Source organism: Sarcophilus harrisii, chromosome 6, assembly GCF_902635505.1.
Source record: "Sarcophilus harrisii chromosome 6, mSarHar1.11, whole genome shotgun sequence".
In the NCBI taxonomy this organism is placed as follows: domain Eukaryota; kingdom Metazoa; phylum Chordata; class Mammalia; order Dasyuromorphia; family Dasyuridae; genus Sarcophilus; species Sarcophilus harrisii.
In genome coordinates this window covers 173251550-173279370 of record NC_045431.1, presented here as the reverse complement: position 1 = coordinate 173279370, position 27821 = coordinate 173251550, and the positions used below count along the sequence as shown (strand labels likewise).

The 27821-nt window shown below is 40.1% G+C and overlaps 1 protein-coding gene across 1 annotated transcript in view; it reads left to right on the top strand.

Moving 5' to 3' along the window:
• SYNPO2 (synaptopodin 2) overlaps positions 1-27821 on the top strand; it is a 208594-nt gene that overhangs the window by 175610 nt on the left and 5163 nt on the right. The window contains exon 4 of the mRNA XM_003772778.3: positions 969-3139. Coding sequence (XP_003772826.2) covers positions 969-3139 — 2171 coding nt within the window. The remainder of the gene's footprint in view (positions 1-968; positions 3140-27821) is intronic.

Genomic DNA, 27821 nt, shown 5'->3' with positions numbered 1-27821 from the left:
ATTAGCTATTGTTAATGTTCAGGAATTGTATTGTGGTACTTGTGCTGATTAAGTCACTGTTATAAAATGAATTTTCTTTCATTTCCTCTAATATTGTGATCAAGTATTTTCTTTTTGTTTTTTTCTTTAGTAAATTTATTTGAATAAATATTAATTTATTAAATTGATATCTATATTTTAATCTTCATAAAATTTAATCAATCAATACATTTAATTAATAGACTTAAATAAAAGTTGAAACCAAGTAATAAAGATTAATTTGCTTTATGAATGATGTTGGAGAGAAAAATCAGAACAAGAGGGGAAAACCAGGGGAGAGAGAAAACAACAGAAAAAAAAAATGACAATAGCATGTGTTGATTTAATTTTAATCTCCTTAGTTCTTTCCGGATGGCGTTTTCTGCCCAGTCTGTTGGAATCACTCCCTTGAATCGCAGAACTGCTGAAAAGAACCAAGTCTTTCATAGTTGATGTAATCAAGTATTTTCACATGTTGCAAGTTGCATTGATGTATCACACAATAAACACATTTAAGGAAGGAAAAAGAATTGTACATGAAACCAGCAACCATTGTTATATAGTTTCTTTTGTTATGGTTCTATAAAATTTAACAAGGCAGTAAGTAGCAAGACTGTAAGTAACAAGATTGCCCTGTTTGTTCTCTTATGAACTTTTTGTTTCCTTCTCTGCATTTTTTTTTTTTACATGTTTTGTTTTGCTGCTCTTTTCTTTTTCCTTTTTTTTGTGTCCATATTAGTACTGGCCGACTTGCCTCCTTTTTGTAACAAATAAGTAACCAAGCCAGACTCCCGATCTTTTACCTTCCTCGCGGTCCAGGTGGAGCTTTCCGAGGGAGGAGCAGCATTGTCTTGTAACTGAGAAGGAGCCCTCGCCTCCAGGGACTCAGGGCAGATTTCGTTCCCTTGACCTCGGGCATTTCCATAACGCTCTCTGTCCTTCTCTTCCAGGGTTCAGGAGGAGCGAAAGCTTGTCCGAGAAACAGGTGAAAGAAGCCAAGTCCAAGTGTAAGAGCATTGCCCTCCTCCTTACAAATGCGCTCAACCCCAACTCCAAGGGGGTTTTGATGTTTAAGAAACGCCGCCGGAGGGCGAAGAAGTATACCTTGGTCAGTTACGGCACCGGGGAGCTTCAGCGGGAAGCAGACACCGAAGAAGAAAGCGAAAAAGACGGGGTTGTGGAAGTCAAGTTCACGAGCGAGTCGGAGGTGGATGAAGAGATCGTCTCGGACGCTGACGACGAAGAAGCCCCGGTGCGGACCTCAGCCTGGGACTCTGGCCCGGTAGACGCTGAGAAGAAGCTGAAAAGTGGAGACAAGATGCAGATGTTGCCAGACAGCTCCGGGAAGGGCGTCCTCATGTTTGCCAAGAGGAGGGAGAGGATGGACCAGATCACCGCTCAGCAAGAGGAGATGAAGGCAGAGGGAGTGGCCCGCCGGGAATTCGAGGATGGCCAAGCAGATGGGCTGAGAACAGTCACTTCCTACCAGAGGAGAGAAGAAGAAAGCGTGAGGATGCAGAGCAACTTGTGTAAAAGCTACCTTGAAGGAGGCCACATAGCTCAACAGAATGGTTTCAGTGGAGCCCCGGAGCTGCCAGAGGCCCACAGATTGACCTCCTCCAACAGGACGGCTAAGCCCTTCCCAGGGTCAATAAACCAGACGGCCGTGCCATTTTCCCCAACCAGAAACCTAGCAAGTCCTCTGTATGATTTTCCTGCTCCGCCCCCTTACTCCGCAGTCACCCCTCCTCCGGAAGTATTGTCCAGAGAGGCGACCAGCCCCTTAGCTGCCCCGGCCCAACCACCTCCATGGCCCCAGCCAGCCCCGTGGGCCCAGCAGGCTTTCTACGAGCCAACCGAACAGATCGCTTCCCGGGATGAGAGAATTGCCGTTCCAGCCAAGAGAACGGGCATATTGCAGGAGGCCAGGCGGAGGGGCACCTCGAAGCCCATGTTTACCTTCAAAGAGGCGCCCAAGGTCAGCCCTAACCCTGAACTGCTGTCACTTGTGCAAAACGCAGAGGGCAAGAAAGGCACCGGGGCCGGGTTTGAGTCGGGACCCGAAGAAGACTACCTCAGCCTTGGAGCAGAGGCTTGCAATTTCATGCAAGGCCACTTTTCGAAGCAGAAGACCCCACCTCCCGTCGCCCCCAAACCGTCGGCCAAACCCTCCCCCTCTCAGCCAGTCACTCCCATCTCCCCCGTCTGGTCTCCGTCGACCGCAGCTCCTAGCCAACCTCCCGCATTCCCTGTCTCAAACCAGGCCCAGGGAATCGTCGCATCTGCCATTAAAATAGCTCGACCTGCTTCGACCACTTACCAGCCCCCAAGCACTCCGAATGTGGCGGGTCCCTTCAAAGGACCTCAAGCAGCGGTGGCCAGTGTCAACTACGCACCTAAGGTGACGCCTGCAGGAAACGCTGCGCCAGTCTCTGGGACGGGACCATCCAGCGAATTGCCACAAATGAGCGGCAAAGGGGCCCAGCTCTTTGCTAAGAGGCAGTCTCGGATGGAGAAGTACGTGGTAGACTCAGAAAAAGTACAGGCCCACATGGCGCGGGCTCAGTCTCCCACTCCATCTTTACCAGCTTCTTGGAAATATTCCTCCAATGTTCGAGCCCCTCCACCCGTCGCTTACAATCCAATCCACTCTCCGGCCTACCCTCCAGCTGCAATCAAGCAACAGTCTGGAGCTCCAGCGGCCTCCAAACCAACCAAGAAAAAGGGGAAGAAGCCTCTCAATGCTTTAGATGTCATGAAACACCAACCGTATCAGCTCAATGCGTCTCTCTTTACTTTCCAACCTCCAGACGCCAAGGACGGCCTTGTCCCAAAGCCACTGGCCAAGCATGGTCCAGTCCCAGTCTTGAAGCCGACTTCTCCTTCCTCACAGCCGGTCAATGCTAGCTCACCCACCACCTTCCGAGCTTCCTCAGTGTGCTCTGTGCCAGCCTACAGTTCTCAACCTATCTTCCATTCGGAGGCTGCTGCCACACCAGTTAGCCCATCCCCGGTGCCCATAGGCCTACCCACCTCTCCCAAGCCCGATTCCGCCCCTGCAACTTACTTTGTGGCTCCGAGGCCCAAGTTTTCAGCCAAGAAAAGCGGCATCACAGTTCAGGTGTGGAAACCATCTTGTGGAAACCATATGGCAGAAGAGTAATCGCCAAGCGGCCAATTGGCTCGCAAGGGTTCGTTTGCAGTGTGCTCGGGCACTCCATGTGCCCTGCAGAGTCCTTAGTGTATTTAATCACACCAGATGGGCCAGCTCACAGCTGTGTCCAAAGTGTTTACCAATTTTAAATGAGTCAAAGATGGACACAGCATTGATCTGAGGCACATTTTTCCTTTTATACACCTCGAATCCATGAGAGCCCCAGTAGACAGAAGCCATTCTGCTAAGTAAGCAGGACTCATAGATTTTATGCTTTAGTCCAGAGAAAGTGTGTGATATCTTATTAAGAATTAGGACATGGCCTTTCTTTAACGTGATGTCTCTGCCCTTTCGGGGGAATGGGTTTGGATACAAGGAAAACCTAACATGCTTTAAAAAAAAAAAAAAAAAAAAAAAAAAAAAAAAAAAAAGGGAAAAAAAAGGGCTTTACTTCTGATGCTGTAGTAAGGGAATGTTGAATCCCTATACACAAGCAGCTCCGATCTCATTTGGACCCCTCAGTCACCTGGTTGTCATAGGTCATACCATAGCATACCATAGACCTGGAGACAAGACTTGGGTTCAAATCATGCCTCTGGCACCTTCTTGCCTGGGCAAGTCACTTAAGCTCTCTGGGCCTCAATTTGAAAAATGAAGGGGATTGGTCTAGGTCAACCTTTCCAATTTTAAATTTGTGATCCTATGATCCTCTGAATGTGAGTTGGAGGGATGATGGCCACAATGGTGGCCCTTGGGGGAGCAACACAAAATATGGCATTTTTAAAAAGACAAATTCTTTTTGGAAAAAAAGAAGGCAGGAAGAGGGGAGGGCAGAGCAGGGTCTGGCTGAGGAGGAGCTCACCTGAGGTGTAGTTGCCAAGTTTCCCTTACTACAGCAAGAAGTGCTAAAAATAGCTTCCTATTATAACAAATTAGTGTTAAGAGTCCAGCTTTGTGTTTCTTAAACTCTGGAAGAGTGTGATTCTTATCACTGTCAGCTCTCTCTAAACTTCAGTCAGAAGGTCCATCTGCTCTGCCCCGCCTTGCCTTGCTCTCCTCAGGGCTCTGGCCACTGGGCTACATTTGGCACAGAGAGAAAGTAGAGGGAGAAAGGCCAGAAATCAGGGCTCTTGATGAAGTTCAAGGTCAAGTGTGAAAGAGAAATTCACAAACCCACCAGAAATTGCTTTTTCTTTTCCCCCTCTTTTTGTCTTCTTTTGCTTACACGGTGTACTCTACCAGTGCCACTGGCCATGGGCACATCCATGTATTTTATTAAGGCAGGGAACAGAAGACAGGGATGGATTTGTGCAAAAAGACTGCACAGATCTAATTCTATTGGGGGGGAGGGGAGTCTGGTCATTGTCAGTGGGAACCAAAGGTAGCAGGAGTGAGGTTGGAGAGGTGGCTGTACCACATGAAGGATCCCTGTATCCATAGGTATGAATGTGTTTGGAGGCCACACAAGGAGAGGATGCAATGAGCACGGCCATTTCTGGGCAACCACTAGACTCCTTTTCCTTTCTGACCATTGGCTTCTTCCACTGTTCTCTCCTATTGTACTCTTGCACAGTCTCTCTCTTACTCCTCTTGGATGGACCAGAAGGAGCCAGGCAAGTTGACCAAGGTTGGTCACATGCTATGCCATCCTCCCTTTGACCTGGAGGTAGTGAATGGATTGCTAACACACTGAAGACCTTTCTTATACCTACTGTAAGCCCCTAAATTCTCTGGCCAGCAACAGACAATCCAGAGTAAAAATGGAAATCAGTTGACATTAAAGCAGAAAATGATAAACTGCTTCTGAAAACTCAAGAGAAAACTCAGCTATTCTGCCTAGGAGAATCTAGAGACCTCACCAGAAACTTGCCTGGTCCCATTCTACTTCTTTAGCACTCTGATTTTTTGTCCTTTCCCCTCCAGTCACAGGCAACTGACTGTATTCTTCACTTGACCACTACAAAGATTCCTTCCTTCTTTACTCATTTACTAGAGATACCTTGCTCATTTTGCTTTCCTTTGCATGAACTTCTCTGTCCTTGGTTCCTTCTGTGGTGTTTTCCTTCCAGCTTGAGAAGGCTGCCCTTCCATTTTGCTCACTTCCTTGCCTTTTTATGTAGAAGCAAATTGAATACTACCACTGCTATCCTGAGAATGAGAACGTAACCAATAAACCGGACATCTGAATATCTGAATTTGCTACAAGACAATGGGTCTGATTCTTCAGCCTTTTCTCTGGCAGATTATGCCTATTGCTTTTAAGGCAGCATTGGTGGAATAGCCACAGGATGGAGGCCCCATCCCACAACCCATCTTTTTTTTTTTTTTTTTTTTTTTTTTTTTTTTTTTTTTTTTTTTAGTAAGTCAGTAATGGAGAAACACAGATTAAACTCACACTCTCTCTGAAGATTCCCTATGGTTGGGTTCTGGAGATAGTTCAGAAAGAAAAGTCTCCTTGAAGTCAGCTGATCAGTGAGTCAGTGCTGTTGACTGAGATTTAGCAGGAATGGGGCCCAACCTTGTCCTTTAACCATAATTTCAAAAGGAAGAAGCAAATAACTTGGGGATGGCTAGGAGCCATATCTCAAGACCAAGTCCTTGGAGAGCAGTTGATCAAATGTATGTGGATCTCCTGCTAATTAAGGGCCATCAGTGCTTTAGGGCTGAGTTGTGTGTAAGAAGGAGGAGGCTGTCTATGGACTCATATAGAAAGGAAAGACTTAACAGAGCCATGATATGGAGCTAATGATGGCAGATTGTTAATCACTATGCCTCTGGGTCCAAGTCACCATAACCGGGGCACTCTTCCCAAGGGTCATGGAATCTGATAGATACCTTTGAGGCAACTTGAGGGACCATTTGGTCCAATCTCTTCATTTTAGAGAAGAGAAAACTCCTCTACACTATATGTTGTTTCTCTACTAAATTAAATCAGCCTATAATCAATGATATAAATGAAATTTAGAAATATTAGTGGAAAAAGAAACAATTCTATTTTCCTGATGGAGCATAGATAACTCTATCATAAGATCCAGCCTCAGATCTCTTCAATTCACACACTGAGTTAACAGAAACCCCTGCCATCTAGTTTAATTTCCACATAGTCTTTGTGAATCTAAGGGAGTTATTCCATTTCTCTAGACCTTATTTTGCCCATCAGTAAAATGGGGATAGTATTTGTGGGGGACACAGGAATTTGATTCTCAGAAGGCCTTTCCAGGCTTCAGTTTCTGGGATTCTGGACCAAAAGCCACAATCATTTTTTGTTGTTTAAAAAGCTTTGAAATTGGTAATTAGTCTACTTAGCCCTGGCTGCCTTCTTCCAAGAGGCTGACTCATTAAGATAGCTGAGTTTAGGGGCAGCTAGGTTGCACAGTGGATGGAGCACCAGCCCTGAAATCAGGAAAACCTGAGTTCAAATTTGACCTTAGACACTTAACACTTCCTAGCTGTGTGACCATTTATATATATATATATATATATATATATAACTGAGTTTGAGTTTGGCCAGAAAAGCTGCTTCAGGACCTGGAAAGGATGTCATTTAGATTGGAGTCACCAGGAGAGCAAATATTCAATATTTAAAGGAGGTTGTTGAATTTATTAGGATATATTTTTTTCTCCAAGAGGTAAAGTGCTAGGAGTATTTTGCTGCTGAAAGAATGCCAAGCACTCCAATGAGGTCTCACTTTCCCAGGGTGGCCTCAAAAGGTGACCAAAGGCCATTTGGTGGAGATTGGCTTAGTTAATTCTTGACCTTCCAGCCAAAGACTCTTTGTTCTTCTTTCTGGTTTAGCCACCCACTAAAGAAACTGACAGATTCTGATTCTGCTGTAAATTTCCCTGAATTTCCCTCTTACTTTCAGGTGTTCCCAACCGACATGAGAGGAAAAGAAATGATAAAACAGTGGGGTTGTTTCTGGAAAGGCCAAATACTACTAGAGGAAAAAAATGGAATGCCCTCCTCCTTCCTCTCCTTTCCAAGGCCTCTCAATGTCATTTTGTCATCAATTAAACATTTTTTGAGATCATAAGGGGACAAGTAATATTGCATAATGGATAGAGAAGGGCCAAGAAGCCCTGGGTTCAGATTTTACCCCTAACACATAGTGGTTGTTGATGCTGGACAATTTACTTCTAAATAACACTTTATAAAACTATAAATTGCATTAAGGTGGTTATTTATATTGGTAGAGGAACTTTCTTCATTTAGGAGTTCCTTGTGCCAATTAAGGCACATTTTCCATCCCTGTCCCTGAGTTCAAAAAGTAACTGAACTACTATGTCTTAAGGATTAATTTTTCATAAAATACTCCCTTACTTTTTATACTCTGCCCATGGAAAAGAGCCTGAAAAAAAAAAAAAGCCTTTGTATGGTTTTTATTAGTGGGGAGGAGTGAAAAGAGGAGGAAAATTATCCAGTATTTTCCCTTGGAAGAAGTGAAGGGAGAAAAAAAGATTTCCCAACATTTTGCCATTGCCATGTACCAGTATCCTAGACTTAGATCTTCGAGGGATTTTAGGGGTTATCTAGATCAGACCCTCAAGTTTATAATAGAGGAGACAAAGTTCAAGGAAGTTAAAAGAAAGCCAAGGTGCTCTCTTTTAGGCAGGATGTGGCAAGAATGAAATTCAAACCCACGCCTTCCAAACACAAATGCAGCAGAATCCTATTCACTCAATTCCATTGGCTCCAGGTGGGGAAGAAGCCAGTTCTATAAACTTCCTGCCTACCCCAGTTGGATGATTGCCATGATACAGGCTTAGGGAGTTTCTGAGATGCCTGAAGAGTGGGGAGGGTCTTTAAGGATATTAGATGGCACTAACTCTTGTCCCCCAACCTGAGGAAAATCTACAGTTTCCAAGTCTCCCTAGATTAGTGGGTTCTTAACCCACATAATAGATAACATGGACTCCTCTGGCAGCCTGGGAAAGCTTATTCTCAGAATCATGTTTTTAAATGCATGAAATAAAACACATAGGATTGCAAAAGAAATGCAATAAGGTTGAAATGCAATTATAAGGTTTTTTTTTTTTTTTTTAAGTGCACAGATCCTAGGTTAAAAACTCTTGATTTAGAACACAATAGCAAAAAGTCCAAATGTCCTCTGGAGTAGACCAATTCAGCTTTTCATCTCATCAACTATGTATAAAATGATCCTTAGAAAAGTCCTTGTGTTTCCCTGGCATCTGCTCACAGACCATGTTTTGGCTCTCGAGAGGAATCCGAGACTTTAAAAAGACCTGGAGCCAGCTGAATGCAGAGAAATAGAAGTAAATGCCATCTCTAGCTGCTGTTTTTCTGATTGCTGAAGTTGTACACAGCTTTATGAGTCACTATAATCATTCTATTAGGAAGGTTTATAAAGAAATGTACAAATATTATGTTACTTAAGCCAGTGAGATAGGTAAATAGACAAGTGTCATAACCCCCATTTTATAGATGAGTAAATGGAAGTTGAGAGAGGTAATGTGCCTGAGATCATAGAACTAATAAATGTCCAACCCTAGACACCACCTCTTTCCTTTTGAAACCAAATCGATACCACCAGCAATGCTATTCCCAGACATGCAAATTCCAATATGCTGTTTCTCTACCTATCAATGTCACTGGTTGAGTAAGCTATCAATCATAATGGGGTTGGCTAGCTCCATCTCTCATTGGATGGCATGCCAGTTCCTTGATTATCCTGATCAGATATTTATATTGACGAATTTGAAGTCACAGTCCCTTTCTCATCTCTGCTCCTGAACCCCACACAAAAGAAATCTAAGGGCAGAAGGCTTAGTATTCCATACTGTCCTGGAACAATAAGGTAAAGAGTTAAAAAGGAAAACCAAGCCCATCAAATCATAACAACCTAAATTTTGAGCTCTAAAGTATCTTTGAGATCATCTAGTCCTAACCTCTCATTCTACAGAGGAGTAAGCCAGAGGACACACTGAACTTTAGTCACCTGCCCAAAGTCACATAGCTAATAAGTGTCTGGTGCAGGCTTTCAACTCAGTCCTTCGTAACTCCAAGTCCAGCATGCTGTCTTAGTAGATAACACTACCTTGCTTCTCCAGTTTGGAACTAGCCCCATTTTTCATTTTAGATAAAAGGAAATGGGAGATTAGAAAGGAAAAATAAATGACTTATCTATAATCACATGAGGATTAAGTGGCAAAGACTGATGGGAACCTTACTGTGTTCTACCATTATAGTTTTAGGTATAGTTCAAGGTATTGAATAGACCTTGAAGTCCTACCTTTGACTTCTACTGATTGGGTGACTTTGGGCAAATTACTTAACTTCTCAGTGTTGTAATTCTCTACAATTGTCAATTACAGGAAAGGCAGCAATCAGCACTAGTGGAGGGAGTTTCCTCATTAAGAGTTCTCCCTCCACTAAAGTGAAATCACAGGAAGTTCAAATTAATACCATCAAACAGCAATAATGATGATGATGAAAACAAAGCTCTGATGATGGTAGCACATACCTCACAGAAGTAATTAAAGCCATTTGGGAAAAAGTGCAAGGCAGCTGGCATCATGTCTGCTGTGAACATTGTCTTGAAGACAGTTTCAAAGAATGTCTAAAGTAGAGGTTCTTAATTGGGGAGTTTGTCTATGGATTGATTTCAGGGGGGAGGGGTGTTGAACTGGAATGGAGGAAATGACACCTTTTTTCACTAATCTCTACTTGAAATTGAACACTTCCTTCAATTATGAAAATATGCAACAAAGCATTAATCTGAGAAGGAACCCATAAGCTTCACTGAACTCCCCAAAGGACCCATGATATAAAAAATTTTTAAATTTCTGCTCTAGAAAATAAGCTTACACAATAAACACTTTAATTCAGTTACAGAAATCAGTTATTTAACCTTCCTGTACAAATGTTTACAGAATATTAAGTGGAAAACAATAATATCAAGATAAGGACCTATCCTGATACTTTCTGTCTAAACTCCAAATAAGATAAAAATATGCTAATTAACAGTAAAAACAATAAGACTCTAGTAAATGATGGATCCATTATTTCATTGATTTAAATAGTCCTTCTAATGATATGCATCATAATCCACCCATGCTTACCCATTTAAAAAAATTAATAACATCAATACTTTAAGCATCAGTGTTTCCCTAAGTTTGGCTATTTTTTCCTATTGATATAGAACATAAATTCTCTTTACAACTTAGTAGAAAGTCTTTGAGAATTTGTGTGGCTAAAACCTCTGATCATCTATTGGTAAGTTTCTCACATTTGGTTGAGTTAGTCCCAGGGTGTAGAGAATAGAAATTATGGCCCATTTTCAAGCTTGCAAAACTGCTTGATTTCCTGAACCCTCTGAGGTAGGCAGTTAAGTACCCATAAGTGTCCCAGGTCAATCCTACCAGATCTGGCCAGACCAGCTTCTGCAGAGAATAGCAAACAGAGAGATGTCCTCATGCTCCTTGCTCACTGTCATTGTGGGCCAGAGGCTCGGTGCTCCCTTTGAAGTCATCTATTCCTTGGGACTAGGATCAGTTGCTAAATGAAAACTGTGAAGAGTCAGCCTGCACTGAGCTGGTAGCTGCCTTTGGGACAAGGGTTGACAGATGGTTCTCAGATGGCTCAAAGTCTGATTCCAGAAAGCACATATGACTTCAGATGTTTCTTAAGCCCAGGGATTTTCTGTTTGTGTTGGTGACAGAGGAAGGACAAGGGAGATTCTGAGATTTATGAAATCCTGTTAAGCTCAAAGTGGAGATTGACCCTACCCTGGAAATCATAAGATCATATAATCCAACTTCTTCATTCTTCAGATGGGGAAACAAAGACCCATACAGGGGAAGGACCTTGATCATAGTAATATGCTAGTAGGGATGAAGGGAAGCTCAAATATACTCTCCTTTAACTGAAATCAGCTCTCCTTTCACAACTCTATGTGGTCTCCTCAGTGTAGGCTGACTTCCTAAAGGCAGTAGTTTCCAAACTTTGTGAAGCAATGCACCATTTTCCTCACTGTGTCCTACTCAGTGTGCTTTATTTTTTCATCAAAGCTTATTTTGCAAAAAAATAATTGATTTTCTCTCTCTCCTTATCTCCCTCTCCCACAATTGAAAAAAAAAAAAAGAGAGAATCTCATCTAAGAAATAATTTCATCCAATTACAAAACATAGTCTCCTAATAAATTTGCATAGTCAAGTAAGGAAAATTCTGATATTGACCATATCTAATGATGCCCCCTTTAGTTCAAAAAAAATTGTGGCCCTTCCTCTTGCTGATTAGTTATATCCAACTCTTTGTGACCCCATGGACCATAGCACACCAACACTGTCCTCGAGGTTTTCTTGGAAAGGATACTGGAGTGGTTTCTTGGCAAGGAATTCCAGTGGATTAAGGCAAACAGAGGTTAGGTGATCTGCCCGGGTTCACAAAGCTAGAAAATATCTGAGGATTCATGATGCAGTGGATAGAACACTGGGCTTAGAATCAGGAAGCCATCTTTATTTCCTTAAATTTAGCCTCAGACACTAGTTGTGTCTAGAATGTCATCACACTAGTTGTGTGATCCTGGGCAAGTCACTTAACCCTGTATGGCTCAGTTCATTATTTGTACAATGAACTGGAGAAAGAAATGGCAAATCATTCCACTATCTTTACCAAGAAAATCCCAAATGAGGTCAGGAAGAGTCAGACATGACTGAAAAACAACCGAACATCTTTCTGACTTGGCCCAGAACTCTACTCGCTGAGCTGCTTAGCTGCCTCCAAATCCTGGGCCCTTCCTCTATTTTAATAAATATATATAATATAATAATATTATATATGTATAATTTCTTTAGCTCATCTTTGATTCATATAAAATTGAGAATTTATGACTTTTTATAGCCTATAGTAACACTGAAATTAACTAGTTAAATAATACAAATAAAGAGTTTTGCTCCATTTGTTCTCACAGTATCATAGATTTAGAGCTGGGAAGGTCCTTAATGACCATCTTGTCTAACTCCTCATGAGGAGGTAGTGACTTATAGCCAGTAAGCAGCACATGTACAGTTTGAACAAATGTCCTATGACTTCGATTCCAATTTCTCTTTCCATTCACTGCTGCCCCCAAAAGTAAACAGGGAAACAAAAGGCAAATGGACAGTCTTCCATCCCCTTAAAACTATTGGTATTGTAGCCAAATAAAGCTAAAGCCAGGCTGAGGGGAAGTGGCTTGGAGCCGTCACCTCTCCATTAAAAAAGCCTTCCTTCTCTTGTGAGCCTCGTTCATCTCTGGAGAGGGCATGGGGTCCAGTCCTGGAGACTTCTGTGGAGCAGTGTCATCTCTCTGATCTCTAGATATTCCATGTGGCTCCTCTGTCTTCACAAGGTGGCCAGAGCTCTCTATTCCCTTCCTTGCTACTGCATGGCACGGCTAGTGGGAGAGGTATCCCTGATGCTCTAAATCCCCTCCATCTGGCATGAAGACTTGAGTCTACCTGCTGTAGTAAGACTTTTCCCACCAAGAGGGAAAGTCATATGCTTGCTTCTGCTATTTCTTACCATTTGAGAGTAATTAAGCTGGTTGGTTTGGTGTTTGTTGACATGTATTTGAACTTCTGTTTTTCTTTTAAAAGTGGGTGTATTGCTGAGACATAGACTTGAAAGTGCCCAGTTATTTGGGCCATTGCTTTGCACTATTCTTAAAAGGATCTCTTCCATCACCTTTCCCCTCCCTGTGCCCCATAATTCACAAAATTCTGTCTTGTTACTATTCCCACTACACATGGGAGAGATAGTGCATCATAATGAATGGAGAACTGGCCACGGAGCCTGGATAGACCTGGATTTAAGTCCCATCTCTGACACACAGTAGCTATGTTGTCCTAGGTAAGCTACTTAACCCTCTGTGTTCTTGGTAACTTGTTAACATTGCACCCATAAAGTCATTTCTCAAGAGAAAGGTGGCAAAAAGGAATCTCCTCATCCCTGTTCCTAAAGTCAATCAATCAGTCAGTCAACAAACAACTATGCTAAGTACTAGGGGGTTCAAAGACCAAGGAGTTCCCATTGTAAAGAAGAAGAAAGCATGGAATTAATGATATACATCAAAGAGTAGATGGGGAAGGTATTAGAGGGGGAAGAATAAGAAAAGGTTTCCTGCAGGAAATCATGAGGGAAGCTCAGGCTGGATTGCCTTTTATCTAACCAATAATTCTTTCTGATGACCACAGGCATGTTCCCCCTCCATCACACTTTTAAGAATCAATCAGGACAGGTTCTCATTTCTTTTGTTGTATTTTTCAGTTCTTTCAGTTGTGTTGAACTCTTTCAATTCCCATTGGGATTTTTCTTGGCAAAAATACTGGAGTACTTTGTCATCCATTTTTCCAGATCATTTTACAGATGAGTAAACTGAAGCACACAGGGTGAAGTGACTTGCTCAGGGTCACATGACTAGTAAGTGTCTGAACCTGGATTTGAACTCAGGTTTTCCTGATTCTAGACCCAGTGCTCTATACACTATGCCACTTAACTGCCTTAAAAATAATTAAAAACCTTAGTCCTAATCTATTCTCCCCATACCTTCTCACTTGATGATCCCATCATTTTTTCAGGTCTTCACTTATCTTTTTCTTGTTTTTCAGTTGTGTCTAATTCTTCTTGAGCCGATTTGAGGTTTTCTTGGCAAAGATAGTAGAATGGTTTGCCACTTCCTTCTTCAGCTCATTTTACAGATGAGGAAATTGAGACAAACAGGATTAAGTGACTTGTGTAGGGTCACATAGCTAGTGTCTCTTGAACTCAGGAAGATGAATCTTCCTGACTCCATGCCTAATACTCCATCCAATGAACTTCCTAGAGTACTTCAAAGTTTATAAACATAGCAACCTTATTTTGTAGATGTGGAAAACTGATATTGAGACAGGTTAAATGACCTGTGCAGGATCACACAGCTAGTGAATTTCTGAGGTAGGATTTGAACACAGGTTTTCCAGAGGGCAATTCACTGCCAAATGATAGGGTAGTTTGATGTAGGTAAAAGATCAATGGACCTGTAACTAGGAAGACCTGATATAGATCCTACTTCAGACACTTGTCAGCTATGTATCCCTGAGCAAATCACTTAATTTTTCTGAGCCTCTATTTCCTCATTTGTAAAATGAGTGGGCTAGACTCTGTCATGCCTTCTAGCTCTCAATCTATGATGCTGATCCTGTGACTGCCTGAACACTATGAGCCAACAGTGTAACATCATAGCTTCAACAGGCCAATATGATCACAGAAAGTATTTGTAGAGGCAGCCTAAACAGAATGTGGGAGGTCATAGCTCATTTATACTTGCTTTCTCCTGGTCAAATCACAAATCAAGCATTCTATCCGTTTCTTGATACCACATCTCAGGAAGGATACTGATAAGTAGAACATCACCTAAGGGATAGTGACTAGGATACCGAAGAGCTTTGATGAGAAGCTCAACTGAAGGAATGGGGAGCTTTGAATCCATAGGGCAGAACAATGAAAAATGGCCAGGAGCTGCAAGGGAGGAAGATTTGGTCTTGATAGAAGGATAAAATTTTCCCAAATTAGGCTTTCCTAAAGAGGAATGGATTACCTCAAGAGCAGGAGAGGCTCCCTCCTCACTGGAAATCTTTTAGCAAAGGCTCAATGACCAAGTGGATGTGTTTAGTTGCTAGGCAGACAACATAGTCGTCCCTGAGAACCCTGGAAAAGTTGAGATTCTGAATGCAGTTGATTGTCTATCAGGCAATGCTACCCCTTCTTCCCATGCTAACATTTGGTGCTGAAATGCTTTAGGATTCTGTGTTATTAGCTATTTTATTAAGTCCCTTATCATATCACTTTCCTGATTACCTCCTTGTTCCTTCCAAGTCGTGTATTTGAAATCAAATTTTCCATTCAGTTCTGGTCTTTTCATCATGAATGTTTGAAAATCTTCTATTTCATTGAGTATCTATCTTTTACTCTGAAGGATTATACTCAGTTTTGCTGGGTAGGTGATTCTTGGTTACTTTCTTAACTCCATTGCTCTCCAGAATATCATATTCCAAGCTTTCAACCTTTAGTGTAAAAGCTGCTAAATCTTGTGTTAGCCTGATTGTGACTCCACTATACTTGAATTGTTTCTTTCTGGATGCTTGCAATATTTTCTCCTTAACCTGAGAGTTCTGCAATTTGGATATAATATTACTGATAGTTTTCATTTGGAGTTCTCTTTCAGCAGGTGATTGGCAAATTCTTCAGTTTCTATTTTAACCTCTGGTTCTAGAATATGAGGACAGTTTTTCTTGATAATTTCTTGAAAAATGATGTCCAGGCTCCTTTTTTGATCATGACTTCCTATTTTTTGGTTTTGCTTTATTGTATCTTGATTTTTCATAATAAAGTCATTAGTTTCTATTAGTTCAATTCTAATTTTTAAGGGATTATTTTCCTCAGTTAACTTTTATATCTCCTTTCCCAATTGACCAATTTTATTTTTTAAGGCATTCTTCTCCTCACTAGCTTTTTGTATTTCCTTTTGCAGCATTCTTAGTTCTTTCCCTAATTTTCCTTTTATCTCTTTTACTTGATTTTCAAAATCCCTTTTGAGTTCTTCCATGGCCTGAGCCTAATTCTTATTTTTCTCGGAGGCTTTGAATGTAGGAGCTTTGACTTTGTTATCTTCTTCTTAGTATGTGTTTTGATCTTTCTTGTCACTATAATAACTTTCTATGGTCAGAAGCATTTTTTTGTTGTTGTTGCCTGCTCGTTTTCTAAGCCTATTACTCAACTTTTAATTCTTTGTTAAAGTGGGGCTCTGTTTCCAGGGTGGAGGGTGCATTATCCCAAGCTTCAGATATTTTGTACAGATATTTTATTTTCAGATATCCTTCTAAGATCTCTTTTCTGCCCTGAAATTGTTAGGAGTGTCCCCACCCCACTGCGGTTATAAGATTACTGGGTTAAAATAAGAGTGCTTCTTTGCTAACACCAGGACAAGGGCTGGTGGGTCTGCGCTGGGACTGCACGCCTGTGTCCCACGTCCCTGGCACAGACCCTCTCCACTGACTTTCCAAGTCCTCTTCGGGGGCTGAGAAGTTCAAAAGCCACCAATACTAGTACTGATTCAGAGGTCTTGCCTTGTTGATACTGGGGCCAAAGCTAGAACCAGGGCCAGGACTATTCTGACATAGCCTGCACTGGGACTACATGCTGAACTCCCACTCTGGTATTACAGACCTTTTCTGCTGACCTAAGTTGCCTTTGGCTGGAAAATATTCTACTCTGTCTTTTCGGTCCTTCTGATGCTCTGGAATTTGTTTAGAGTCGTTGTTTAAAGGAATTTGGAGCAGTTTTGGGGAGAGGCTGAGCAAGTTCTTGCCTTTATTCCACCAGATTGGCTCTGTCTCTGTATTATGAGATATCAATGAAGAGTCATACCATGGTCATGGACTGCTGGTAAATGTCTAACAACCAGTCCTAGAAGGTACACTTTTCAGTTTAATCTGCATTATTAACATTTTCTCCATCACTTCCTTAAGTCTTTTGTTTTTGTTCAATCCTGTCTGAGTCTTTGTGTCCCCATTTGTGGTTTTTTTGGCAAAGATACTGGAGTGGCTTGCCATTTCTGTCACCCATTTTGCAGATGAGAAATTGAGGTCTTGCTCAGGATGACATAGCTAGTAATTGTCTGAAGCCAGGTTTGAACTCAGGAACAAGAGTCTTTCTGACTTCAGGCCTGGAGCTCTCTCCACTGTGTCACCTAGCTGCTCCCTCCTTAAGTCTGGGAATCAAGAAAAAAAAATCAACCAAGCCTTTATTTGTAGCATTTTGCCAATTTACAGTTGACTGTCATGAGGTTTTAAAACACTGTTAAACTCTTACTATCCTACCAAAAGTGAATGTGGGGCAATGAAAGAGAGTCCAGAATGTGGAGTTTGCCCTCAGTTCTGATTCTTATTACCTGTGGACGTTGGTCAAATTCCTTTATTTTTTGATTTCCTCCTTTATAAAATGAAGGAATGCAATGGATGGCTTCTGAGATCCCTTCCAACTCTAACCCTAGGAATAAACTGAGGCCCAGAAGAAGGAAAGGGATTGAGCAAGGAGGCAAAATGTGTGGAGCTTTTTTAGAACTCTTTCTTTGATCTTTAAATGTTTTATCTTACCCTTTAGATCATTAAGAGATGAGAGAGATTTCCCTCCCTGCAAGTATATCCTGTTTGTAGCCAAGCTGTGTCTTCATAGCATCTTAAATCCATAAGCCCATTAGTCAGTTTCGGTCTTCTGTAAGGCTGTGGCTGGCTTGGCAGGCCAGCTCACCCAGACTTAGCCATCTTTATCAATTGCACCTGTTTCCAAATGATCTTGGCTGTTGAGATTTCTTTCAGCTCTGAATCTGTGCTCCTATGGGCCCATGACTCCTTCCCAGCTTGCCCTGGCTGGAGGAAGGAATGATTTTTGGTCCAAGCCTCTGCAGAATGGCCAGAAGGTGGCAGCAAGTGCCCTTTACACAATAACATCAGGAAAGGCTTTAATTAAGGAAGCTGAACCTCAACATCAGATAGAGATTCTAAGAGGTGGCAATTAGGAGAGATCTGAATTTTTGTCTTGGGGTGGACTTTTGCAGAGGCATGGAGATAAATTTCACTCCGCCATTTACTGTGTGACTTTGAATTTAACCTCTCTGGCTCTCAGATTTTTATTTCATTTAGTGTGAGTTTCTTAAGGACAGGGACTGTTTCCCCCCCCAATATTTCTTTGTATCCCCAGTGCTTAGCCCAGTGCCTGGCACATAGTAAGCACTTAATAAATGTTTATTGACTTAGAAATAATTAAAAATTCTACATTTGTATTACTCCACTCTTGATGTCCCATTAAGAGATAGGGATTACGGGTATCATTATACCCATTTCATAGGTGAGAAAAAAGAATAGTTTGCTCATGACCCCATAGATTGAAATATCAGAGGCTGGTTTTGAACAAAGATTTATCTGGTTCTAAATCTAATACCTTTTCAGTAGAAAGCTAAATTAGACTAAGCTGAGTTTTTGTTAGGCAGGAATAGCCTCCAAGAAGGAAAGAAAAAAAGGAAACAAACATTTATTGAGCACCTACTATATTCCAGGCACTGTACTATGCACTTTGCAAATATTCCATTTGTTCTTTACAACAATTTTTAGAAATAGATCCCATCATAATCTTTATTTTACAGTTGAAGAAATTGAGGCAGAGTTTAAGTGGCTTGCTCATGATCACACAACTAGTAAGTGAAATTGAATTTGAACTCAGATCTTCCTGACTCCGGGCCTAGTGCTCTATCCACTCACTGAACCAACAAGTTGCCTCAAAACTGCAGTTACCTCCACAATGAACAGTGGTTTGGGCAATTCACTTTTATCTTTTTGGGTCTCAGTTTCCCTCTGAAGAAATTGGACCAGATAAAAGTCTAAGGTCCCAAATTGTTCTAAATCTATGATCCTATCATGCTAAGACTACAGTGGAATTTTTTAAAATTATGAATCATTATTCTTAAGAAGACACCATAGAAGGATTTGGAATATTTAGGCACCACCAGAAAAATTGGTTTTTGGTCTGAGTCTATCCTAAGGTCGATAGAAGATGGATTGAGGGCTATACCCCTCTAGGCCTCAGTTCCTTCACTTGTAGAATGGATGATTTCAGCTCTACACTTTTGATTAAGATGTTGATGTTACTTGGATAATGTAGCGTTTGGTTCATCTCTCTTCTATAAGGCTAACATAACAAAAAAGATACTCCCCAGATTGTGTTTTATGCAAAAGTCCTACACAGAACAGTCCAGAACTCCCAAGGGACAAAGTTTTCCATATCTGGAATGGCTAATAGTAAAGGAGTGAGATGTACTATACCAGGGTAAGACACTTCCCTTCCCCTCCTTCCCCCCAGGATGGAACATATAGAATGTCCCCATGGAAACAGCTGCAACAACAGTACTGTAGCCTCCGATACCTAAAGCTAAAATGTTTGATCTCTTAATGGGAAAATATGATAGGAAGGACAAGAGATTGAGCATCTGTCACCACACACAGCTGCTTGACAAGCAATCATAACATCTGAGAATTAGGAGGAGTCTTAGCTCCCATCCAGGGAATGATTAGTCTTGTCAACACCATCTCTGTTAAGTGATTACTGAATTTCTAAAGAGGCAACCTGGTGCAGAAGACGTAGGTTCTCATTAAGAATTAGGTTGGACTTTGGATTCAATCTATAATGTCCCATGACCTTGGTTAAGTGACTTCACTCCTCTAAAGCTCCGTTTCTTCAATTGTTAAATGAGGAGGGTTGGATTAGATAACAATCCACTTGAAGAAATATTCAAGGATCCCATGCCTTTTGCAAGACACTTTGGTGATTAGGAAGTTTTTTTTGTTTCTTTGTTTATATTCTGCCTCTTTATTCCCATTTCTTCTCTCCTGAGATGAAAAATACTCCAACTGGAGAGTATAGAACTCACATACAAAAAGTAGTTCACCAGGAATTAGGACCCAAGATAAATGAGGAGCAAGTGAGAGAATGCCAGTAACTCTCACTGAGCTCTTGTCACCAGGCTTGGATGGACTCCATCCCAGGGTGCTGAAGTCACTTGCAGATGAGATCATAGAGCTACCGTTGTCAGGGATCTGGGAAACTCTAAGCAGATTGATTCAATGTCATTTTAATTTGGAGGATTTTGTCATTTCCCATCAATTATAAAATTAATAGAGAAATCAGTCAATGGTCAGTCCCCTTCTGAAGGTGTGTTGTTCTTAGTTGTAGTAGAGAAATGTCAGTTACATTTTTTTAGCCTGGAGAAGAGAGTACTCTGAAATCTTCAGGTATTGTCTTTAAGCTGACATCTAGAAGGCAAATTAGCTTTTTTTTCCTTGACTCCAGATAGAAAAACTAGGAGCAAAGTAAAGTAGGAATAGGTTGGGAGATGTAGGCTAAACATGCTAAAAATTCAAGCTATTTATATTTGTATATTTATGTGCATATATTAAATATGTACATATACAAATCATGTATACATATAAACACATATATAAACATGTACAAACATACACACACACACACATACACACACACACACCCCATCAGTTATAGCTATCCCAAAGTGGAATGGGGCATCTTCATTGAAAGCTGCATTACCCTTTTCTTGTTAATGTTGTAGAATTCTGGCCTCAGCATGGGAGACCTCTGATGTCCCTCAGAATTCTAAGATTCTAGAATTCTCTCCTTCTAGAAACTCTGCCTTCCCAGAACATTTATCTACTGACCCTGTGCTGCCTCCTCAGAACAAACAAAACCACTACCTTGTGATAGCCCTTCATCACACAAATAGAATTATTTCCCCCTTAACCTTGGTGTTTTTTGTCTCCATATTAAACATTACCAGTCTCATCCTGGATGGCAAGAACTGAACAATGCAACACTCCACATACCTACTGATCAAATTTTGTTGTGGTTGCTCAATTGTTTTTTGATCATGACCCACTTGAGGTTTTCTTGGCAAAGATATTAGAGTGGTTTGCCATTTTCTTCTCTAGCTCATTTTATACATGAGAAAATTGAGGCAAAGAGTGTTATGTGACTTATCCAGGATCTCATAGGTAGTAAGTTTCTGAGGCTGATTTGGCCTCAAGTCTTCCTGACTCCATGTTCAATGCTCTAACCACTGTTCCACCTAGTCGCCTGTCCTGATCAAATACCTACCTCCAAATGTAAATGACAGAATGAGGAAAATTTGAATGGCCAGAAAGACATTTTTGGTATTGCTTTCTTGAGTTCTGATCACTTTGTTTTTAAAACTGAAAAGCTCTTTTACTCCATATTTTTCCTAGTTCCTTCTCAAAAGTCTCATGAAAAAATATTCACAGATTTGAGGGGAAGCAATATATGAAAAAAAGTTTGGAGAGAATATCCATGTAAAATGTTGTCGTTTAGTGGAGAAGGAACAAATCAGTCTGCTATAGAACTTTGCTGAAAAAATAGACTAGTCATATAGGAACCAGTGTGGTAGGACTGAAAAATCACTGCAGTTGGAGACTAAAGCCCTAGATCTGAAATCTAGATATCCCATATACTGCCTTGGCCACCTCCCATAACCTTTCTGAACCTCACTTTTCTCATCCCTCAACTGAGCAGGTAGAATAAGGTGATTTCTCATGTCCCTTCCAACTCTAGATCCTTTGAGCTCATGAAATATGACAGTCATTTCCTCTGACCAGTTCTCTATGGTCTCAAGCATGTCTCAAGGTCAGGAAATGACTCCAAGGAGCTTAGCCCTCTGGGAGAACTAAATAGCATGACAGGAGACTCCAGCCATGGGGAAACCTTCACATTGTTTCCTGGAATTGGACAAGTGATATATTTAAGGGGATTTGGAAGCCAAGCTGAGCTCATCACCCTTTAGTAATGAGCTGCTTTAAATATAGAGAGACTCAGTGTTCCCCCTATAGCATTCCAATACCACAGGTCATCTACCAGCTGTGGCTGCCCCTCAAGCCAAACTCCTTGCCTTTTTCCACCAGCTCAGGGACAGCTCATTAAGGGATAGGTCATTTTCTTCTTATTTCTGGAAAAGAATATGAAGTGTGCATATTTCTCCACTATATAAGTTTATAGGCAACACTTGAAAAGACAAAATAAATCAATAGATGGCAACAATACTATTTTGCAATGATTTGAAATCTCTGGAAAATTTTTATCATGCTAATTAGAACTTAGATACAGTGTTGACAATTATTTCATCTGAAGGTGACATAATTATTCAATCCAATGTTAAGTCTCCCATTAAAGTATAAATTTGTTGAGGTCAGGGATTATTTCATTTTCTTGTAAATACAAGGTAGTACAAGTATTTCCAATACTTTTAAATACAAGGAAATATGTTTCCAATGCTTAACATCTTGCCTGACACATTTTGCTGTTGTTATTGTTATTCTGGCATTTGTTGCATCCAACTCTCTACAACCCCTTTCAGATATTTCTTGGATAATACTGCTATTTCCTTCTCCATATCATTTTACAGATGGGGAAACTGAGGAAAAATAAGATTAAGTGATTTGTCCAGGGTCACATGACTAGTAAGCATCTGAGGCCAGATTTGAAGTCAGCTAGATAAATCTTCCTAACTCCCAAACTAGCACTCTACCCACTGTGCCATCTATTTACTTTCTGGTACATAGCATCATTCATTGAATTCAATATAACAAATACTTAATAAGCATCTTTTATATTCAAAACAAAGGCAAAAATACTAATTATTTAAAGCTAACATTTAGCTTTAAAGTTTTCAAAGTGCTTTACTATGAAAATACTGATAATAACAGCTAAAATGTATAACATGCTTTAAGGTTTCCAAAGCACTTTACATATATTATCTCATGAGATCCTCACAATAAAATTGTGAGGTAGGTACTATTGTTATGCCCAATTTATAGATAAGCAAACTGAGGCTGAAAGAGGTTCACTGGCTTTCCCTAAGCCACATGTCTATTAATTAAATGACTCCTTTTGTCCATTGATCTCTCCTTTGAATACCTGCCTGCCTCAGAAATGAAGTGGCCCCTTCCCTCAAAAAACTTACATTGTTAAGACATGAAATGAATGCGAATAAGAGCCATACAACAAATCTGAAGGAAAAGAGAGAGAACACCAATCACTGAAGTGGGGGTAGAGGGAGAATCAGGGAAAGCTTCATGTTGGAAGTAACAGCTGAGATGACCCATGAAGGATTCCTAGAGGTGGAGAGACTGGAATTGAGGAGAGAATATGTTCCAAATAGTCCATACAAGCATGGAGATGGGAATGAAGAATTACACAGGAGTACTGAGTTATAGGTTTGGCTACAGCAGGGACTGGGTGTTGGGGTTCCTTCTGAAAAAAAAAAAAGCCAGAGACAGATTGGCATTTGATTGAAAGAGTTTAAATACCCATCTCAGGAATTTGATTTCTATTCCTAAAGCAACAGGGAGATGCTAAAGGTTTTTGATCAGAGAAGTACATGGTAGATGATTTGGGAAACTATATAGGGAATGAATTGGAAAAAGGAGAGTCTGAAAATGGGGAGGATAGTTGGGAGGCTACCATAATAGGCCAGGGTAGAGATGGTGAAATCTAGGGCTACACAGGTGGTCCTGGGTGGGGACACAAGGGGATGGATGCAAGAAATATTGTGGAAGTGAAATCAGAAAAAAAAAAAAAAACTGGCAATTGGATGAATATGGGGTAGGGGTGGAGATAAAAGACAAGAGAGTTAAAAATGACACAGAATTTGAGTCTGGGTGACTAGAAATGTCATGGTCCCTGCAGCCAAAAGGGACGAGCATGGAGGAGGATAGTGTTTATGGAGGAAGATGATGACTTTTTGCTTTGGGTATAATGGAGATGGAAGCCTCAGGATGATATGTCCAGCTGTCAGTTGGCATTATGAAATTGAAGCTAAAGATAGAGGCTGGGGCTGGATAGCTAGACTGAGGAGTCATCTGCCTGGAGATAATAACTGAACCTATGGAAATTAATGAGATTGCAAGGAATGAGTGCAGAAACAGAAGTAGGTCTAGGACAGGGATTTGAGTGATAACCATAATTAGGAGCAGAAGAAGGATCACAGAAAGATGATAGAGAAAGTGAAAGGAAGTGTTAAAATACATATGAAAGAACCAGAAGAGAGACTTTTCACAAAAGTTAAAGGAGGAGAAAATACCCAGGAACACAGCATAATAAACAATGTCAAAATTTGCAGAGAGGATGAGGATGAAGATGGAAAGGGGGCTCTTGGATATATCAGTAGTGATATTATTTGCTATCCTTGGATGGATGGGCTTTAGTTGAGTAGAGGGAACAGAAGCCAAAGAACAAGAGTTTGAGAATTGGGTGGAAGATGAGGAAGTAAATTAAACCGTATGACTTTGGCCATAAAAGGGAAGAGATGAATCTGAGGAGGTGGTAGAATCAACTCAAGACTTCTTGACAATGAAATCTGGGAGAGCCCAGAACATATCTGTAGGCAGCAAGGAAGGAACCAGGAGATAAGGGAAGTTTCTCTGTGAGCTGAAATATTATCTGTCTCTGACAATATTGAAACACTAATATTAACATATAACTCTTGGAGGTTTAAATAGACTTCTGTGGCCTAAAATAAACTGAGAAAAATATGTGGAGTGGAAACAATGATAGTCTTGGATCCCTCTTGGCTGAAAGACACTATTATATGATTCTCTATGCAAAACCTAAAACAGAAGCTCTATTTGTCTCCAATCCTTTGGACCACATCTGGATTCTAAGTGTAATATTTGATATCATTGGACATTTCTAGATACAGAGACCAGCCAGAAGCTTAGGGCAGATGCATTGTAGGATTATAGAGTTAAATCTAGACCTCAGAGGCCATGGAGTCCAACCTGCTCATTTTTACACATGAGAAAACTGAGAACCAGAGATGTGAAATCACTTGTCCAAAATCATACAGCTAGTAAATGGTAGAACTAGAATTTGAACCCAAGTTTTCTGACTTCAGATGCTAAGTGTATTCTGCAACAGAAGCAAATACAAAATGTGAAGACTGGAGGGAACTCCTTAGAATCAAAGAAATATGAAAAAGAAAAGATTGGAGATTATTTTTCATCAAATCATGGATTTAGAGTTTTATGGATCATAGTAATTAGGTAGTTCTTTTCCAAGCTCCCCCATTTGGTTTGCAAGGACCATGACCAGTCACCCAGAATCAGATTCTGCCAGTCATTTTTAACTCTCCTCTGTCTCTCACTCTTCCCCTCCATCTTCAATTAATTGTCGAATCTTATAGATTTCATCTTCACAATATTTCTTGCATCCATCTTCTTGTTTCCTCACTTAAAACTACCTAACTCTAGTCCTCATCATCTCCATCCTGAACTATTGTAGTAGTTTCCTATCTGTTCTCCCTACTTTCAGGCTTTCCTTTTACAATTCGTTCCTCATACAATTTCCCAAATAATTTGCCTTGGTCAACCAGTTCACAGCCAGATTAAGTTTGACCATGTCACTGTTCTTATCAAAAATCCTCAGTGGCTCCCTGATGCCCTCAGATAAGGAAACTGAGGCCTGGATTAAATGACTTACCTTAAGTTACATGGGCAATGAGTGATAGGACCAGGATTCAAACCCAAATTGACTCTAAACTTTGAATTCTATGCCACTGCCACTCCATGCTTTCTTCATTCTGTGAAATCTCTTTGCTTTGTTTTATTCATTATAGAAGTAGCTGACTGTAGGTCTCAGAGTCAGGAAGACCTAAGTTCAAATTCCACTCCCAGAGATTATTTACTGAGTGACTATGGATATCTCTGAGTCTTTTTTCCCTTTATTTCTAAAATAAGGGTGATGGTTGCCATTTCATTGAGTTGCTAATAGCATCAACCACAAAACAGTTTGTTAACCTTCATGTGTTTTCTAAATATTGGTTATTATCATTGTTCTATATCAGAAATATTACTGATGAGTTGTTTATTTGGAGGTTGAGTTTTTTGGGATGTAAGCCTAGACTTTTATTGGTGAAGGGACTCTTGAGAGTGAAAGCTTTTTTGATTGATTCTGTAATTTTCAGTCTTCAGTATCTATCCTATATCAGATACCTTGCAAAGTTTTTAACAAATTTAATTTCATTTGCTCCTTACAATAACCCAGAAAGGTAGCTACTATTATTATCATTCCCATTTTACAAATGAAGAAACTGAAGCAGAGAGAAGTTAAATAATTTGCCCAGGGTCATACAGCTAGTAAGTTTCTGAGATTGACTTTGAATTCCCATTTTCCACTCCCAGCCCAGCTTTCTATGCACGATGGAGCTTTTTGGCTGGCTCTGGGCATAACCACTTCAGGATTGTCAGATGAATAAGTGAAATCAATATGATCGTTATTAAAAGTATTGGGTCCAAATTAAGTTGATTATTTTAAAGCACAGGGGAAGCTAGAGGTGCCCCTATTGCATGCATTTAGAACCACAAAAAATCTTGGAGTCCATTGAGTCTGATGCTTTTATTTTATATGTTATTCAAACCCAAATCTTGTGACTCCTGACCCATTGTTTTTTGTGTGTGTGTGGATTCCAGTGAAAGTGCTTTGTAAATATAAGGTTATAGCAGTGTAAAATGATGTGATAGTGATTGCTAATTTTGGTTTGGATGTGCTGTGAACAAATCTGTGTTCTTTTCAAAACCTATTCTTGAAGACTAAAGTCTTTGGTCTTTCAGGACACAGATTCTCTAATTGTTTGACTCCAGTGTGATTACTCCTCACAATAGTTCTTGACCCAGAATTCAAAAGTCTGGTGCTGTCTTTGGGAAAACTCTTACCTTTGCCAATAAGGAAATTAAGAGGCTAAAGAAAGAACCAGGCAGGGACATAAAAGAAGAGGAAAACAATTGAATAAGACTTCAGAGACTATAAGAGAGAACCAATCAATCAAAAAGTATTTAAAATCCTTAGAAAGATGAGCAGAAAAAGGATTCTGTCAGCAGAAGCCAACTAAGCATTTTCATCATTTTTTCCATTTTGTATAATTATCTTTTAGATATTTTTATCTTTCATTTTATTTTTTAATTAGTGGACATTTTCCCCCTCTTTCCCATCTTCCTTGCTCCTATCCCCAACAATTTAAAAGAAAAAAGAAAAACAAAACTTTTTATTAAAATATGCATAGTAAAGGAAATTCCTACAGTAGTCATGTCAATTATGCATCTTGATCATAATCCCTAGATCTGGAGGTAGATAGCATGTATCATCATAGACCCGTTAAAATTACAACTGATCATTTTCTTCATCAAAATTCCTAAGTCCTACAAAATTCAAAGGTTTTCATTTTTACAATATTGTTTATTGCTGAAATTGTGTTTTTTTTTCAATTCTGCTCACTTTATTCTGCATTAGCTCAAATAAGTCTTTCCAGATTCCTTTGAAAGCTTTCCTTTTGTAATTTCTTAATATCCAATATTACATTGCATTTATATGCTACAATTTATCCAGCCTTTCCCCAATTAATGTTCACCCTCTTAGTTTCTATGCTACTACTAACAGAGCTGCTATCGATATTTTTGTACATATGGTCTTTTTTCTTCTTATTTTGATCTCTTTGGAGCATAGGCTTGGTAATTTATTAGGTCAAAGTTATAAACAATTCAGTAACTTTCATCATTGTATGATATGATCACATTGCATAGATTGCAAGTGGCAGAGATGGGATTTGAATTCAGGTCCTCTGACTTCAAACTCAATGCTGGTTCCTTTTTCAAAAACATATTTTTATTTAATTAAATATATTCCAATTACATGTAAAAATTTAAAATTTTTAAAAACATTTCTTTCCCTCCTCTCACTTTATTTCTTAAGAAAGTAAGCACTTTTATAACAATTATATATGTGACATTATACAAAACTTCCATGTTAGCCATATTGCAAAAGAAAAAAGGATAAAAAAAAGAGAAAGCAAAATAGTATGCTTTAGTCTTCATTCAGAGTTTATCAGTTCTATCTCTGGAGGTGGATCCTTTGGAATTATGGATCATTCTAATCAGAGTAGCTAAACCTTTCACAATTGGTCATTGTTGTAATATTGATGTTACTGTGCACAATGTTTTGTTTCTAGTTCTCTTCACTTTGCATCCGTTCATATACATCTTCCTAGAT